The 14,287-nt window shown below is 55.1% G+C and overlaps 1 protein-coding gene and 1 non-coding gene across 4 annotated transcripts in view; both read left to right on the top strand.

Moving 5' to 3' along the window:
* The window catches only part of VAC14 (VAC14 component of PIKFYVE complex), a 94,005-nt gene that overhangs the window by 15,746 nt on the left and 63,972 nt on the right, over nucleotides 1–14,287 (top strand). For all 3 annotated transcript variants that reach the window (XM_037154163.2, XM_037154164.2, XM_037154165.2), the window contains exons 4-10: nucleotides 68–130; nucleotides 458–565; nucleotides 1,097–1,206; nucleotides 1,449–1,555; nucleotides 2,510–2,644; nucleotides 3,157–3,309; nucleotides 9,580–9,634. In XM_037154163.2, the coding sequence (XP_037010058.2) occupies nucleotides 68–130; nucleotides 458–565; nucleotides 1,097–1,206; nucleotides 1,449–1,555; nucleotides 2,510–2,644; nucleotides 3,157–3,309; nucleotides 9,580–9,634 (731 nt within the window). The remainder of the gene's footprint in view (nucleotides 1–67; nucleotides 131–457; nucleotides 566–1,096; nucleotides 1,207–1,448; nucleotides 1,556–2,509; nucleotides 2,645–3,156; nucleotides 3,310–9,579; nucleotides 9,635–14,287) is intronic.
* TRNAG-GCC (transfer RNA glycine (anticodon GCC)) lies at nucleotides 3,959–4,029 on the top strand. Its single transcript has one exon. It is a non-coding gene; the product is annotated as a tRNA-Gly (tRNA).

The following is a 14,287-nucleotide window of genomic DNA, read 5'->3' as shown; positions in this document are numbered from 1 at the left end:
CGCCAGGGCCTTGGTCGTGGTTTCCAGTAGATCTTGACCTTCGCCGTCGCTCTCCTGTGTCTTGTAGTTGGCTGCTGACCCAGACCCCAATGTGAAAAGTGGATCTGAGCTCCTGGACCGCCTGTTAAAGGTATTTGGACTTGGCATCCACTGCGCTGTTCAGAATCTGTTCCTTGAATCTGTCTGTATAGCTTATAAATTATATTACTGGGAACACTCTTCCTAATTTACTTAAATTTTTTCACTTACACACAGTAAAATTGACCCTGACGTACAGTTCGATGCTAAGTGTGTAGACTTGCGTCACCGGTGCAGTCAGGACGTGGAGCTGTTCTATCCCTGTTTCCCCTGGTGGCCGCCTGGCCCCTGCAGCCAGCCCTGGGCCAGTAGCTCAGCCAGGTCAGGCAGCCCCTGACTCTGGCTGTCACTCAGCAGCTCTCGTGCCTTTGACCCACAGGACATCGTGACCGAGAGCAACAAGTTCGACCTGGTGGGCTTCATCCCCTTGCTGCGGGAGCGGATTTACTCCAACAACCAGTACGCCCGGCAGTTCATCATCTCCTGGGTGAGGGCAGCCCTGCGACACTTCCTCGGGCCATGACGAGCCTCTGGTTAGTCACATCTGTCTCTGGCACGCCCTGGGCAGCCCTGTGGCTGCAGAGACGCCTGCACATTATCCTGGCCATAGTCAGTAACACCAGGTGATCTGAAAGCACGTTTGTTCAGCTCTTCCCCCAAATCCCGTCCTGGTTGCCCCCGATGCAGTTCGTCCTTTTATCCGGCAAACCCTGACTTCCCTTTGAAGCCAGGAGCGCTGCTTGTACAGTCGCACCTCTTCTCGCCCTGTCTGTCCTTTCCCACGGACTCCCTCCTGCCCCTGGCGTCTGAATTTCCTCGCAGTTACATTGCCGTGCCCCTGCCCCTCTAACCAGAGCTGCCAGCACCCCTCCCCGCCAGGGGACACCTGCGGTGCCGTGAGATGCTGCCTGGGGGGGGGGGCCCTCACTGCCCAGGCCCAGCATACTGGGGAGGGGGAGGCGAAGGTTCTCGGGCTGGCCGATGTGACTGTCCCTCCTGGTGTCTTCCCCTGGGCCAGATCCTGGTTCTGGAGTCCGTGCCAGACATCAACCTGCTGGATTATTTGCCAGAGATCCTGGATGGACTCTTTCAGATTCTGGGCGACAACGGCAAAGAGATTCGGAAAATGTGAGTGGCGGGAGGGGCAGGTGGCCGCCCACACCGGCAGACGGGCGGCAGCCGCAGAGCAGGAAGGTCCCTGTCTTCTTCCCGGCTTGTGTGTTTTCCACCACGAAGAGCTAAGAGCTCCTCGGCCTCCAGCCCCTGAAAAACATCCATCGGACAAGTTCAACGCGTAGTCCCCTCTGGGTGGAGGCTCCTTCAGCCCTGGCTGGCATATGCTATGTCCCTTCTCCTCCTCTCATTGACAGGTGCGAAGTGGTCCTTGGAGAATTCTTGAAAGAAATTAAGAAGAACCCCTCCAGCGTTAAGTTTGCGGAGATGGCCAACATCCTGGTGATCCACTGCCAGACCACGGGTGAGTGTGTGAGGGCCCATGGCCACCGCTGCCTCCTCAGAAGCACCTTTCTCTCTCGCCGTCTTGGAAAGAGTCCTGGTAGGGGTGTGAGCCGGTACGGCCCTGGATCCCGTAGCGCTGGAGCGGTGGGTCCTTGGGAGGGAGAGTTTCAGGTTCCCTGTGACGTGGAGGCCCTTTCGCTTGGTCCGACCCTGGGAACCTCTTGGTGGCAAGCTCAGCCTTAGCATCGTGAATGGAATTACTTGGAGGTTGGGGTGGTGTTTCCATTAGCTTCTGCTGAGCATCAAACCACCACAGTATGTAATCGCTCCACACAGTGGTCGTGAGTCCGCGAGTCCTGGGCGGCTCCGCTCACCTGGGGGAGGTGTGGCTGGCCGTGGTCGTGCACCCACAGTTGCTGGGGGGCAGCTGGGGCTGGGTGGGCTAGGACGGCCTCACTCATGTCTGGCAGTTGGCTGGCTGTCACCTAGGGCAACAGGGACAGTCGGTCCATGGGTCGTCATCCTGCAGGCCAGCCCCAGTGCACTCACATGGCATCAGCGAGATCCCAGAGAGGTGGTAGAAGTGAGCAAGGCCTCTAGGGCTCGGACCAGGCACACCATTGCTTCCACCACCTTCTTGCTGGCCAAAGTGGCACAGCCAGCCTGGGGTTAGGGAGTCAGGAAGTGGGCTCCCACTTGAGGAGGGAAGCTGCGGAGCCCCATCGTGGGGGGCACGGACACAGAGGCAGCTAGAGAATCGTGGCTACTCTGGCAGTCTGCCACAGGCTATTGTTCCATCCTGACACTGCATGTACCCTTGGGAGGCAAGAAGCAAGGTTGAGGAAGTGTTGGTGAGGCCCGAAGCAGTGCAAGCCCTCAGGAGCCCCTGTGGCGTCCTGTGGGCGTGGTCAGTGGGAGGGAGCATTCCAGCTGCTCAGGCCGATCCTCCTAGAACCCGCCCCTCCCCCTGCAGATGACCTGATCCAGCTGACAGCCATGTGCTGGATGAGGGAGTTCATCCAGCTGGCCGGCCGCGTGATGCTGCCCTACTCCTCTGGGATCCTGACCGCCGTCTTGCCCTGCCTGGCCTATGATGACCGCAAGAAAAGTATCCTTTGCTCTAGAGAAAGGACACAAGAGTAGCCCCAAAGGGGCCTGTGAAGTTACGGGACTCTGGAGTGGGGGTTGGCTCCCTTAGGACGGAGTATCTCCACGTAGTCCCTGAGATCAAGGGAACAAGAGGCGTTGCGGAACACGAACTGGGAGAGCCACAACAGTGCCAGGGCCACGGAGCAAATGCCGCTGTCCCCAAAGTGCACCCGGTTCCTTACGGATCTGGAGTAGCTCTCCCGGGCCGCACAGTTCCACCCCCCGAGCTCACACTGCCCAGCCCTGGGTGGGGGAAGCCTGTCGGTGGGAGGCCCACTAAGAAGGAGCCCTACCAGAAGACACGGGAGCATCCTGAGGGGACACCAGTGTGGCAGGAGGGCGTGACTCTGTTCAGACCGCCTGCCTGCCCACTGGCACACCTCCGAGGAGCACCGCGGGCCCCGATCGGCGCCAGGGACCTGGGTTCATGGAGGACCCCGGCCGGGCTGCTCCTTACATCAGCGCGCTCAGGCATCAAGGAGGCGGCCAGCGTGTGCAACCAGAGCCTGATGAAGCTGGTCACCCCCGAGGACGACGAGCCCGACGAGCCAAAGCCAGTGGTGCAGCGGCAGGCGGACGCCAACCCTGACGACTCTGCGGCCAAGCAGGAGGGGACAGGCAGTGGTGAGTAGGCTCTGCCTCCTGTCCCTCGCCTCCCGGGGGGGCACCACGGAGCCGGAGGTCGTAGTTGACCGAGTTGGGGCCTCACTAAACTACTTTCCGTACGTTAACTCACGACAACCTGATCAGGTAGGGACTGCTACTGCCTGATTCCCATTCTACAGATGGACACAGGGAAGATAGATAACGAGACCAGAACCGGGCAACTTCTAAGTAGCAGAGTTGGGATTTGAACCCCGGCTGTCTGTCTACAGAACCCACACTCTTAACCCTACTTCTTCGAAAACCATTACTCCTCTCAGTCTTTTTCTGGGCTCAGCTACAGAAATAGTCTTTTCAGTATGAGAAGGTTTGGCTCGTGGCAGGAGTACAGGTTGCAGGGTCACTTGAATCTTTAAGGCTAACATACTGAAGTCTGGAACTTTCCCCCGGAGCAGAAAGAATTGCTCAAGCCCTTCTCCATTGCGGCTCTCAGGCCTCTGTGTAGGTATCTGAGAATTTCAGGCACGCCTGCCTCACGGGTCTCCTCCCACGGGTCTCCTCCCACGGGTTTGGCGGGCTGGGTTGTCTCAGGTGTCAGGTTACAGCTGTGACTTGGCCACTGGGAGCCACAGTAGCAAAACAGCTGGAGGCAGAGCAGCACCCAGCTGGAGCATTGGTGGTTCAGTGGTAGAATTCTCGCCTGCCACGCGGGAGGCCCGGGTTCGATTCCCGGCCAATGCAGCAGCTGGAGACTTTTTGGCAGCTCCTTGAGACACAAAGCTTGGGGAGTTAAGTTACTGTGGGCCTCCGAAGGCAGGGGCTTTCCCACTGAGGGATGGAGAAGAATCTCGGGCGTAGATATATTTTGTGAGCTTTCACTGATGTATGAGTTTTTTTATCTTTCTGTTCTTTGATTCTCATTTTAGAAAAATTTGAAAGTAGAAAATATAAAGAAGCAGGACTGTTCTCACTAAGAGGCAATCAGTATTAAAATTTTGGCTTTTTTTTCCCATTGTATATATTCGAGATCATAGAACTTACACAGGATGGGGCAAAAGTAGGTTTACAGCTGTTGGTGTGGAAAATAATGCAATAATTAATAATAGAAGAATAAACTCTTTCGTGTGCTCACAACTGTCAGCCTGCCTGTGCCCCACCCTGTGTGATTCCACATCCTGCTTTTTTGGTTTGGGTGGTAGGTTCGGGTGTGGGGCTGTTTGCTTTGTTTTGTTTTTCGCTTGACAAGTCACAACATGCAGAAGTTTGGGCTACTTTATACTGATTTTTAAAGTTTGTACCCTTTAATCCATAGAGTTAGAAAATAGAGCAATGGCTGCTGAGCCCGGAGGGAAGGGGGAGTCGGGACCGAATGCTGACAGACGCCTGGTTTCCTTTGGGGGTGATGGAGCCGTTCTGGGATTAGATAGTGGTGATGTTTGCACGGCTTTGTGCATGTAGGGAAAAATTACCCAGTTGTCCACCTTAATATGATAAGCCTTTGTCAAGAAATTTTAGGATATATGAATTGTATCTCATTCGTTTTTTTTAAAAAGTTAGCACCTCTTCCCCCAAAGTGGAAGCCAGCAGCTTGTGCCCCACTCTTTCTGCTCCTGTGGCACCAAGTCGAGCCCTCTGGACAGGAACCACTGCGTCCTGCCACTCGTGGCCGCTGCCAAGGAGCCAGCTGGAGCAGTGGTGGCTCCGTGGGAGGGCTCTTGCCTGACACACAGAAGGCCCGGGTTCCGTTCCTGGCCAGGGCAGCTTATTTATTTAATTTTGTAGACAGTTTTCCTTAGCTTTTTTAAATAGCTCCCTGCTCAGGAGAAGCTTAGCCTAAACCAAGATGCATGCAGGCAGCTTGGCTTCAGGTTTTACTGCCCCATAAAAAGCATTTCAGCAGATGCAGAGCTCACTTCACAGCAGTTCCCGGAGGCGGCAGCAGCCACTCTGAGGCTCCACATCCCCTCCAGACCTGCTCGGCTTGTGAGGAAGCAGCGCTTTCCCCAGGAGCCGGGAGAAGGTGCCGGCGAGCCAGAAAGTGGTGATTAACCTCGCCAGGTCCATTCCAGCCTCTCCCACGGCCTCTTATTACTCTGTTCCGCTCTCCGACCCGGGTCCTCCGGGAGCAGGCAGGAGCCTCCTGCCTGGCCCTCCTCGCCCAGCCAGCCCGCGTCACCGCATCCCCGCATCCCACGTCACCCCGCGCTCTCCACCGTGCGCCCCTAGACCGGACCCACGGCCTGGCCCTCTGTGCAGGAGCAGGTGCCCACACACACAGTGCCCCGCCCTCGCCTCTCCCTACGCACTCTGGTGAGGGCGGGTGCACGTTTGTGCCCTGCTGCTCGCAGCCCTTTTCACGTGCTCTGCTCCCCTCAGCCCTACTGCTTACGGGGGCCCACAGTGCAGTGTTCTTCTCTGACTCTGAGTTTCTGCAGCACTTATTATGTCCTCTGTTCCCCTCCGTGACGTTCCCTACTTGTCTCATTTGCCTGGATGCTGGGGCCAGAACTGCCTTCCTTGTGTCCTGGCTCTGTCAAGTTCATGGTCCCAGGGCAAGTCGCATGGTCTCAGATTCCTTGTTTGTTAAATAGGGCAATGATAATAACACCTAGTCCGTAGTGTGATGGTGAGTTTCAGACCAGATTTTTGTGTGTAAAGCTCCTAGCACACAGCCCAGGCCCCACACTCCCAATTACAGTGCTTCAGTGTCTAGGTGTCCGAGTGCATCTTTATAACAGATCCACCTGCTTAGCAAGGTTCTCAGGGGTAGGGCTGTTCTCCCTTATCTTTCGTCACCAGCACTGCCCAAGTGGTAAGGGGCCCCTGGGGGTCCCTACTCGAGGGATCAGAGAGGGTCAGGGATTGAAGTTCATGTGGCCGCTGAGGAGCAGAGCTGTAAATAGAGTTCCCAGTGGCGGGCTGGTGACTTCTGAGGGGCAACATTCCACTCCAAAGTGTGGATGGGACTGGGCGTATCAGCACCCTCTGTGGGCACTGCAGATGCAGGTGAGTCAGACCTAGGACCCGCCTGCCAGGAGCTCAGGGTCAGATCTGCAGATGAGTAATCGTGTGACTCTGTCCGTGGTCACAGGGGACTGGGGCCACCTGGCCAGGCCACATGGAGGTTATTTCGACTGGATCTTCTCTTTAGCGTCCACTCTCCCCCAGCCTCACCACCGTTTTTCGCTCCACTTATAAAGGAAATACATGTCTCCTGTAGATATTTAGGGGAAAAACAGACATTGCTACTGGGGGGAGGCAAAAGGTATACAAGTGAAATATGATTATCTGGTAAATACACTTAGCAGCATGTATCAAAAGCTTTTAAACACCAAACAAACACTAGCTTGTTTATCTTCATAGCAAGCCTGTGGTGTCAGCACTGTCATTACCCCGTTACACAGGTAAGAAAGTAGAGGTGAAGTCTAGGAACCTGCCCCAGGGTCACACAGCCAGTAAGTAGGGGAGTCAGGGTGCACACCCTGAGTCTCTGCCTATAGTGATGTCTACCCTGCGGTTTCCTGAAGAGGAATTCATACAAAAGGGCCACCAAAGATGCTCGGCCTGGCTGGGAATCCAAGGATTGCAAAGGAAAACAATGTATGATTTTTATTCAGCCTGGCAAACATTGAAAAGATTGCTAATACCCCTGCGTGGGTGGGTAATACCCCTTTGTGGGAATGAGGACTCCGTTCTTGCCTACCATATATTGGTAGAACCTCCCAAAAGGGCCACTTGGCAGTGTCTGTTGAAGTGTCAGGGGCCTGACCCCTCAGCAGCCCCCGTGGACGTGGATGCTGGAGAAGTGCTTCCACTCGTGCATGAGGAAGCACAGGAGAGCCGTAAATGAAATTAGGGAACAATTGAAATTAATTTGGAGCCAGTTTCCAACAACACGTCATTTCATCTGCAAGTATGTGTGTTTCCGGGAGACGAGAACAGGGGAGCCGCCAGGGGCCCGGCTGCCTTGCCAGGCTGCTGGTGCAGGCCGGCCTGCCCATGTTCCCCACGTGCCCTCCCCCCTTTCCCTGGGGCCGATGAGCAGGCCCCGCTCCTGCACACAGCCCTTCCTGCCCCCACCAAGTCGTGCCATGTCCCCCTAAGGTTCTCTGGGGTTGGGACAAGGAGCCGCTCAGAGGTTTTCTGTTTAACGCGGAAATAAAGGTCCCTTAATAGGGGGCTCGGAGGTAGCTTCACGTCCACACCGTGGCCCTGCTCCGAGGTAGTACGAAGTGAAAAGGGCAGGTTACGAAAGACATTCCCTGCTTCTGTGTATGTTCACAAAATAAAAAGTAGGATTAGCAAAAAATGAAAGGGTGCTCGCCTAATTGGTAGTTACCTGCATGGAGACTGAGGTCAAAGGTTAGGGAGGGAAAGTGGCTTTGCTTTGCTTTTGATATTTTTAGAATGAGAAGGTATTTTACTTGTATAATTTAAAACTTTTAAGAGGCCAAGGCTGGCACCATTTTAGCAACAAATGGTGCAACAAATTTAACAATAAATAAAAATAGTTTTCATTCGTAACCCACAGAGTAAAATAAATATCTAGGGATCCATGATGATATGAATGGGTGGATGGATGGATGAATAAATGGTGGAGAAGGGACCGCTCTGCCTTGTAGAAGGGTTCCAGTTAATAAATGTAGAAGGAAAGAGGAAAACAATATTATTATCAGGCAGATGCCACAGTAGTAGTTGTTGTAGGCAAGATCCACTAATGGATGTTACAAATCAGTGGGATACTGTTTGAGGAAAAAACCAATTATTTGTCTAATCTCAACTATCTTCCCCAAGATAATTACTAATTACAAAAAGGAAAATGCTAACTTTACAGGGCAGAAACCCAGAAGACACTACCGTAAGCAGGTGAAAAGGCTAACCTCACTGGTAATGAGACAAATGGACGCTGCTTCCCCGAGACGGTGCACTGACAGGGCGTGTCACTTGACCCGACCCAGCCGCGGGACAGCATGACAGAACAGCCCCAGATCACAAGACGTTCTGCTGACACAAAGTGGCTGACCAGGGCTTCAGAAGCATCACGTTCAGGAAAGATACAGAAAGATGAGGAACTGTCACAGATTGGAGGGGACTAAGGAGACAGGACAACTGCGTGCAGTGCGGGGTCTCTGGTTCCATCCTGGAACGGAGGACACAAGTAGACAAACCGGTCAAGATCAAATTAGTCTAGTCTAGTTAAGAGCGTTGTGTCAGTGCTACTTTCCTGGTTCGATAACGAAACAGTGGTGTGTGTAATGTTACCACTAGGGCAGCTGGCAGCTGGGTGAAGGGTGTATTATGTGTTGCTTTTGCAACTTTTCTATAAATCTAAAATTATTTCAAAATAACAAGTTGTTTGGTTTTTTAATTTAAGAAATAGCCAACACCGTCCTCCCATCCCCTCTAGCCTTGGGCAGCCTCTGATCTGCTCTGTCTGCAGAGCTGCCTGCAGTGGACGTTTCACGTGAATGGAGTCACACAGCGTGGGGTCCTCTGTGACAGGTTTCTCTCCTTCAGGGTCCACCCATGTTGAAGCCTGTGTCGGTGCTTCATTCCTTCTGTGATCACATGGTCGTCCACTGGGCGGCTCTAACTCACTTTGTTCCTCTGTACATCAGTTGATAGGATTTGGATTGTGTGCAGTTTGGGGCTATTTTAAATAATGCCACTGGGAACCTGCTGTACAAGTTCTGGTGTGGATGTAGCTTTCCTTTCTCTTGGGAAAACACCTCAGTAGAATTGCTGGTAACGGGTTTCGACTTTTCAGGAACTGCCGGCCATTTCCCAAAGTGGCTGCGCCGCGTCCCGCTCCCACCGGTAGTGTCTGAGGCTTCCGGTCTCTCCGCACCCTCGCCACCACTGTGGTCGTCAGCTCTCCTTTTTATTTTAGGCCTCCTAGTGGGTGTGGAATGGCATCTCGCTGCAGTTTTGATTTGCATTTGCCTGATGCTAATGATGAGTATCCAGACATCCTTTTTCACGTCCACTGCCCCCCAGACCGTCACACCCTTCTGAGGTTTTCCCAGATGCGTTCAGCGTTTGCGTCCCTCTTCTTGTGAGATCACTGTGCCGACGTCGTGCAGGCACGGGCTCCACCCCAAAAGCTCCGGGGAGTGAGTAAGCTTGGGTCCTCGGACTGCGGGGCCTGGACTGCGGGCCGTCTCCTCTTCAATGGCCAGAAGCGAGGTGTGGGGGACCGGAGAGTCTGTGTGTTTTTATACAGGGATCTTGTTCATTTAAAAGACTCCCACGGCCTTTATCGTGGTCCATTATTCCTCTTATACTCCCCAGGAGGCCCCGATGGTTCTCGTGACTCCAGCTTCAGCAGCGGCATCTCTTCAGCCAGGTAAGTGGTTTGTTCCAGCCAGCGGTGGTCGAGGGGTGCGAGCAGCCCGGCTCTCTCCTGGGCGCGGGGACTGCAGTGAAGACCCGAGCGAGCTCTGCTTGGGGCCACTGCTTATGGGGCACAGGAGGTGCCTGAGGAGGGAATGTGAGGGACCCTGAGCAAGCCCAGCCCACCCCCACTTCTGATGGGCAGATAGCCTGGGGGGCAGGGATTACAGGCTGCTGGAGGTCTCTGTAAGTACAAGTATAAAAGTATAACACACAATAAATACATGGCGACTACAGTGAGACACAGACACGTTTGCACATCCAGGATAACGTGGGACAGACAAGACTGACGAGGGGAAGGCTGTGACAGGACCTTCTGGGTTACAGGCCCCGATTGATGGACTCTAAGGAGTGCGTGGACTGAGCGGGCGTCAGGATCTGTGCTCTCCTAGGCTCCTGGGCCAGCGGTAATAGCGCAGCCTTCCACGTGGGGGCAGTGCAGGCCAGGCGTGGAGATAATTCCCTTCCTTGCCACCCCCCTGCACGCCCCGCAGGGTGATGGCCTTCCCCTGGGGAAGGAATCCTCTCGTGCTGTCTCCTTGTCTGAGTCTCCTGGCCCGTCTCGATTTTTCTCTGGGTAGAATTGGCGCTGGCGGGGCTGGAATGGGTGGCGGTTCTCCCGCAGCGGGTTTCTTCCCTTGGAACTCAGCCCTGGGCAGCACCGCTCACGAAAGGGAAAATGGGCGGGAGGCTCTGTTCTCCCCAGACCTCCAGTATCTCTCCTCCTTTTGTATCAGTTTAAACTTATTCTGACCTAAGGGCTCTGTGCATGTCGTCAAAGGAGGCAGCACTCATTACAAACACAGACTCCTCTGCGGGCCCTTGCTGACAATGGGAGCAAGCCAGTCAGCGCTCCGCATTCGTTTGTTTTCAGTTTTGCCGTGGTGGGGGGCTCAGGGGGCGCTGGGGGCTGGAGCCGAGGCCGGAGCAGTGGCCACAGCAGCGAGGCTCGGGGGTCAGTGCTGCCAGGCCCTTGCCGTGCCAGGTACTTCGCTACTTCGCGTTGTGTGATTGGATTTTGCTGATGCTGAGATCCCGAAAGTCAGCAGTAGCGTCTCCGTTGTAGGGCTGAGGAGGGACCAGGGGTCGGGAGCGTCCACAGAGAACACAGTGGGAAGGACTCGGGCGGGTGCAGCCTGGTTGCGGGGGTAGCGGCTCCGACCGAAGAGTTGGCAAAATAAGGAGGAAGTTGTACGGATCCGAGATCTGTTTTGAAGGTAAAACTGACAGAATTGGCTAATGGGAGGGAGTGAAAGGAGAAAAATGAGAGAAAGAATAACTTCTGAGTTTTGGGCGTGAGCCAAATCAGGGTATCCTGGTGTGCTGTCCCACGCTGCAAGGAGGGACAGGTGTGTGAGTGGGCGAGTCAGGAGCTCCGTCCAGGGTGGCTCTGAGCAACCCTGTGCGCAGGTTTGGGTGGTGGGTTCTGGAACTCGGAGGAGAGGTCCGCGTGGGGATGCAGGGAGACTGGCACGTCCCGCGGAGGGGACGTGCTCCTGTTCTGAGAGCCGTGGGGGCCCGAGGTGCAGGCGGGGGTGAGGGAGCACGCCTGTGACTGAGAAGGCCCTCTGGCAGCCCCTCGAGGGCGGAGGAGGGAAAGGGACAAACCTGACCACGGGAAGGCCGTTGCAGACTTGCCACTGTGACCTGGGCCCCAGCGAGTGTCCTGCTCCACAGGGGACAGCCGCTCTCTCTGTCTTATATGCACCAGGCAGGGGCCTAGCTCTCATGAACCCTCTGAATGGTGGAGTCCCACTTTCAGGGCGCACATCCTGCCTCCTCCATGCCAGGCTGGGCAGCCCTGGGCAAGCAGCTTAACCTCTCCCTGCCTCAGCTTACTCCTCTGTAAACTGGGCGTGAGGATGGTACCGACTTCATAGAGGTCTGGAGCTTAATGACCTGAACTAGGAAAAGAGCATAGCGTGGGCCCTGGCACACAGAAGGCACTTCCCACATTCTAGCTACAGTTGTGATTACAAGAACCTCATTATTATCCCCATTTTACAAATGAGAAAACAGGCCCAGAGAGGTAAACTTCTTGGCCAAATTCATTCAGCTAATTAGTGGCCAAGTTGGACTTCAGGCTCGGTCTGTCTGACTTGAGAGCCCATGCATTTAACCTTATTACTCATAGCTGGAGAGTCTCAGAGCTTTGCGACCAGCCTCTCTAACCCGCCTGACATGAGAGCCCCAGACAGGCGTGGCAGTGCGCACGGGCCTCCCTCTGCCTCCTCAGGCCGCGGGGTCACCCTGACACTCAGTGTGGGTCTCCTGGTGAAGCCAGGGCCCAGCACCGGAGGCAGGCAGATAGATGCAGAGGTCAGTGCTTCCTGACTTTCTGCATCTACCAACTGAAAAAGTTATAATGGTCTTTTAGAAGAAGAAAAGTGCGAAGTCAGAAACAACTTGTTTTTAACTTGTCTTGCTTTCACTTTGATGAGAGCTGGAACACGTGAGCACCATGAAGAGTCAGACGTCACAGAAGTAAGGGGCTGCCTCCCTGAGGGCGGGAACCACTGGGAGTGATCATTATTTATCGGCAGTATCAGAAGCATTATTCAGTACATAGGTATTTTAATAGCCGCAGTAGCACCTTGCATTTGGAAATTGCAATACATGTTCGAGTAAGACGTTTGTTATGAGATGCTTTATGAAAAAATGCTCACTGGAGTTGGAGTTTTGCAGACACCTTGAAATAACTCAAAAGCCCCAAGAGTGACTAGTCTAGACTTTTTGGAACCCAAGCAGAAATGTATTTTAAATTGTGAACGAGCTCCCTTCTGTTCTCTTCAAGTGAGGTGAACCAGGGCAGAGGGTGCGCCGTCTCAGGCCCCAGACCAGCAGCTCAGGAGCTGGGTGGCCATGCAGCACCCATTCTGTCAGCATGGCCCAGGCTTCCAGGGTCTGGGCCCCCCCGGGCATGCTCAGAGCCCAGCACACAGCAGCCTGCCTGGCCTGGTGGAGCAGCCCAGAGCTGCTTCCTCGGAGTCAGGTGGGCTCATCAGTCTGCCCTTTCCTGGGAGCTGAGATCAACCTCCCTGGTGTGTGCCTGCTTTCCTTGACCTTCACCTCCAGCCAGTCGAGGGAAGCAAGACCCAGGGAGAGTGTCTCCAGCTGAGCGACGAGTCCTTGGTGCATGACCTCACAGCCTGGGATGGTTTATACTGTCTCTCAACCTCAGTGTCCTCACCTGTGCGTCGAAGGGTCAGGTTACAATGAGCCACGAGGTCCTTTCAGTTAATATTTGTGGTGGACACTGACCCCACCAGCAGTCCGAAGGTGCCCATGTCTGGGAAGTGTGCTGCTGCTGGCATTTGCCACGGGTAAATCAGAGATTCTTCGTCCACAAAACACTGCCAGTTCACACACTGAAATCCTTGACATCCTTCCTCGTTATTTGGCCCTGACACAGTGCCACCTGAGGGAGGTGCCCAATGGGCTGGCCCTTGCTTTCTGCCCTCAGAGACACTGAGCCGGCCAGAAGCACCTCAGGACCACGGTGAATTAAGGATCCCAGCTGGCCAAGGCCCATCTGGCCTGGCATCTTTGGGCCACTAGGTTTGGGCACACACACATACACACACACACACACACACACACACACATAGCAGAGGCCAGCACTAGGCTCCCCAGTGTCCTCTCTCCCTAACGGAGGCTTTGTCTACCCTCCTGACAAGAAAATGTACCATGAGGGGCTGCCATTCTGCTGCCCCAACCTCCAGGGGACAGTTGGAAGTGATGCCACCATGGACCCTTTCTGAGCCTGGCCCTTCAGGAGGCAGGGCCATGAGGTCAGTGAGGCCAGTCTGGACTCAGACAGACTGCTCCAATTCAAGTTGCCAGCCCCACCATCTCCTGGCTAGGTAACCCTGGGCCAGTTACTTAACAACATCCGTGCGCTTCAATTTCCTCATCCCCAGAATGGGAATGACACTGTCACTGGCCTCTGAGGAAAGTCAGTGAGGCTCTGTGGGCACGGGGCTCAGAGCGGCGCCCAACACAGGTTATGTACCCGAGAAACAGGAGCGCTCACTTCCCACACCTCCATCATCATCGTTGTTTTCAGAACCCCGCAGCTCCCCGCCCCTTGCTCCCCAGCCCCAGGTCAGACACTCCACTGGGCCTGGTGGGGGGAGTGGAGAGAGGGCAGCTGGGCTTGGCCCTGCCTTCCTCCACATCAGCAGCTCAGGACCGGCCGTGCTGCTCGGTCAGCGCGGCCCTGAGTCCCGGGAAAGTAAAAAGGCCTTCCTCCCAGGAGGGTCATTTTAACTAGGAATGTGGCAGTGGCCCCTCCGGGGGGTTGTTTAACCAAGAATGTGGCAGCGACTGCTGGCACAGGGTGCTCCTTCACGGCTGGGTGCCCTGTCGCTCCTGCTGGGGAAAGGGACTCGCTGAGGCCCGACCTCAGGCTCAGGGAGCTGGGAACGAACAGGCGTCGGTGGGTTTCTGTTCGCTCCCCAGCGCCCCCGAGCTCTGGCTGTGGTCAGGCCTCAGCCGTGGGGGGCTCCTCGAGCTCCTTCAGCCCCAGGGTCCCTCTGGCCCAGGGAGAAGCCGACAGGATGGGGGAAGTGGGACTGGAGGTAAGACAGTAAGTAGATCCTGGCGG

This window comes from Artibeus jamaicensis, unplaced genomic scaffold (genome assembly GCF_021234435.1).
Source record: "Artibeus jamaicensis isolate MK-2021 breed Jamaican fruit bat unplaced genomic scaffold, CSHL_Jam_final contig_464, whole genome shotgun sequence".
NCBI lineage: Eukaryota > Metazoa > Chordata > Mammalia > Chiroptera > Phyllostomidae > Artibeus > Artibeus jamaicensis.
This window is presented reverse-complemented; position numbering and strand designations above follow the sequence as displayed.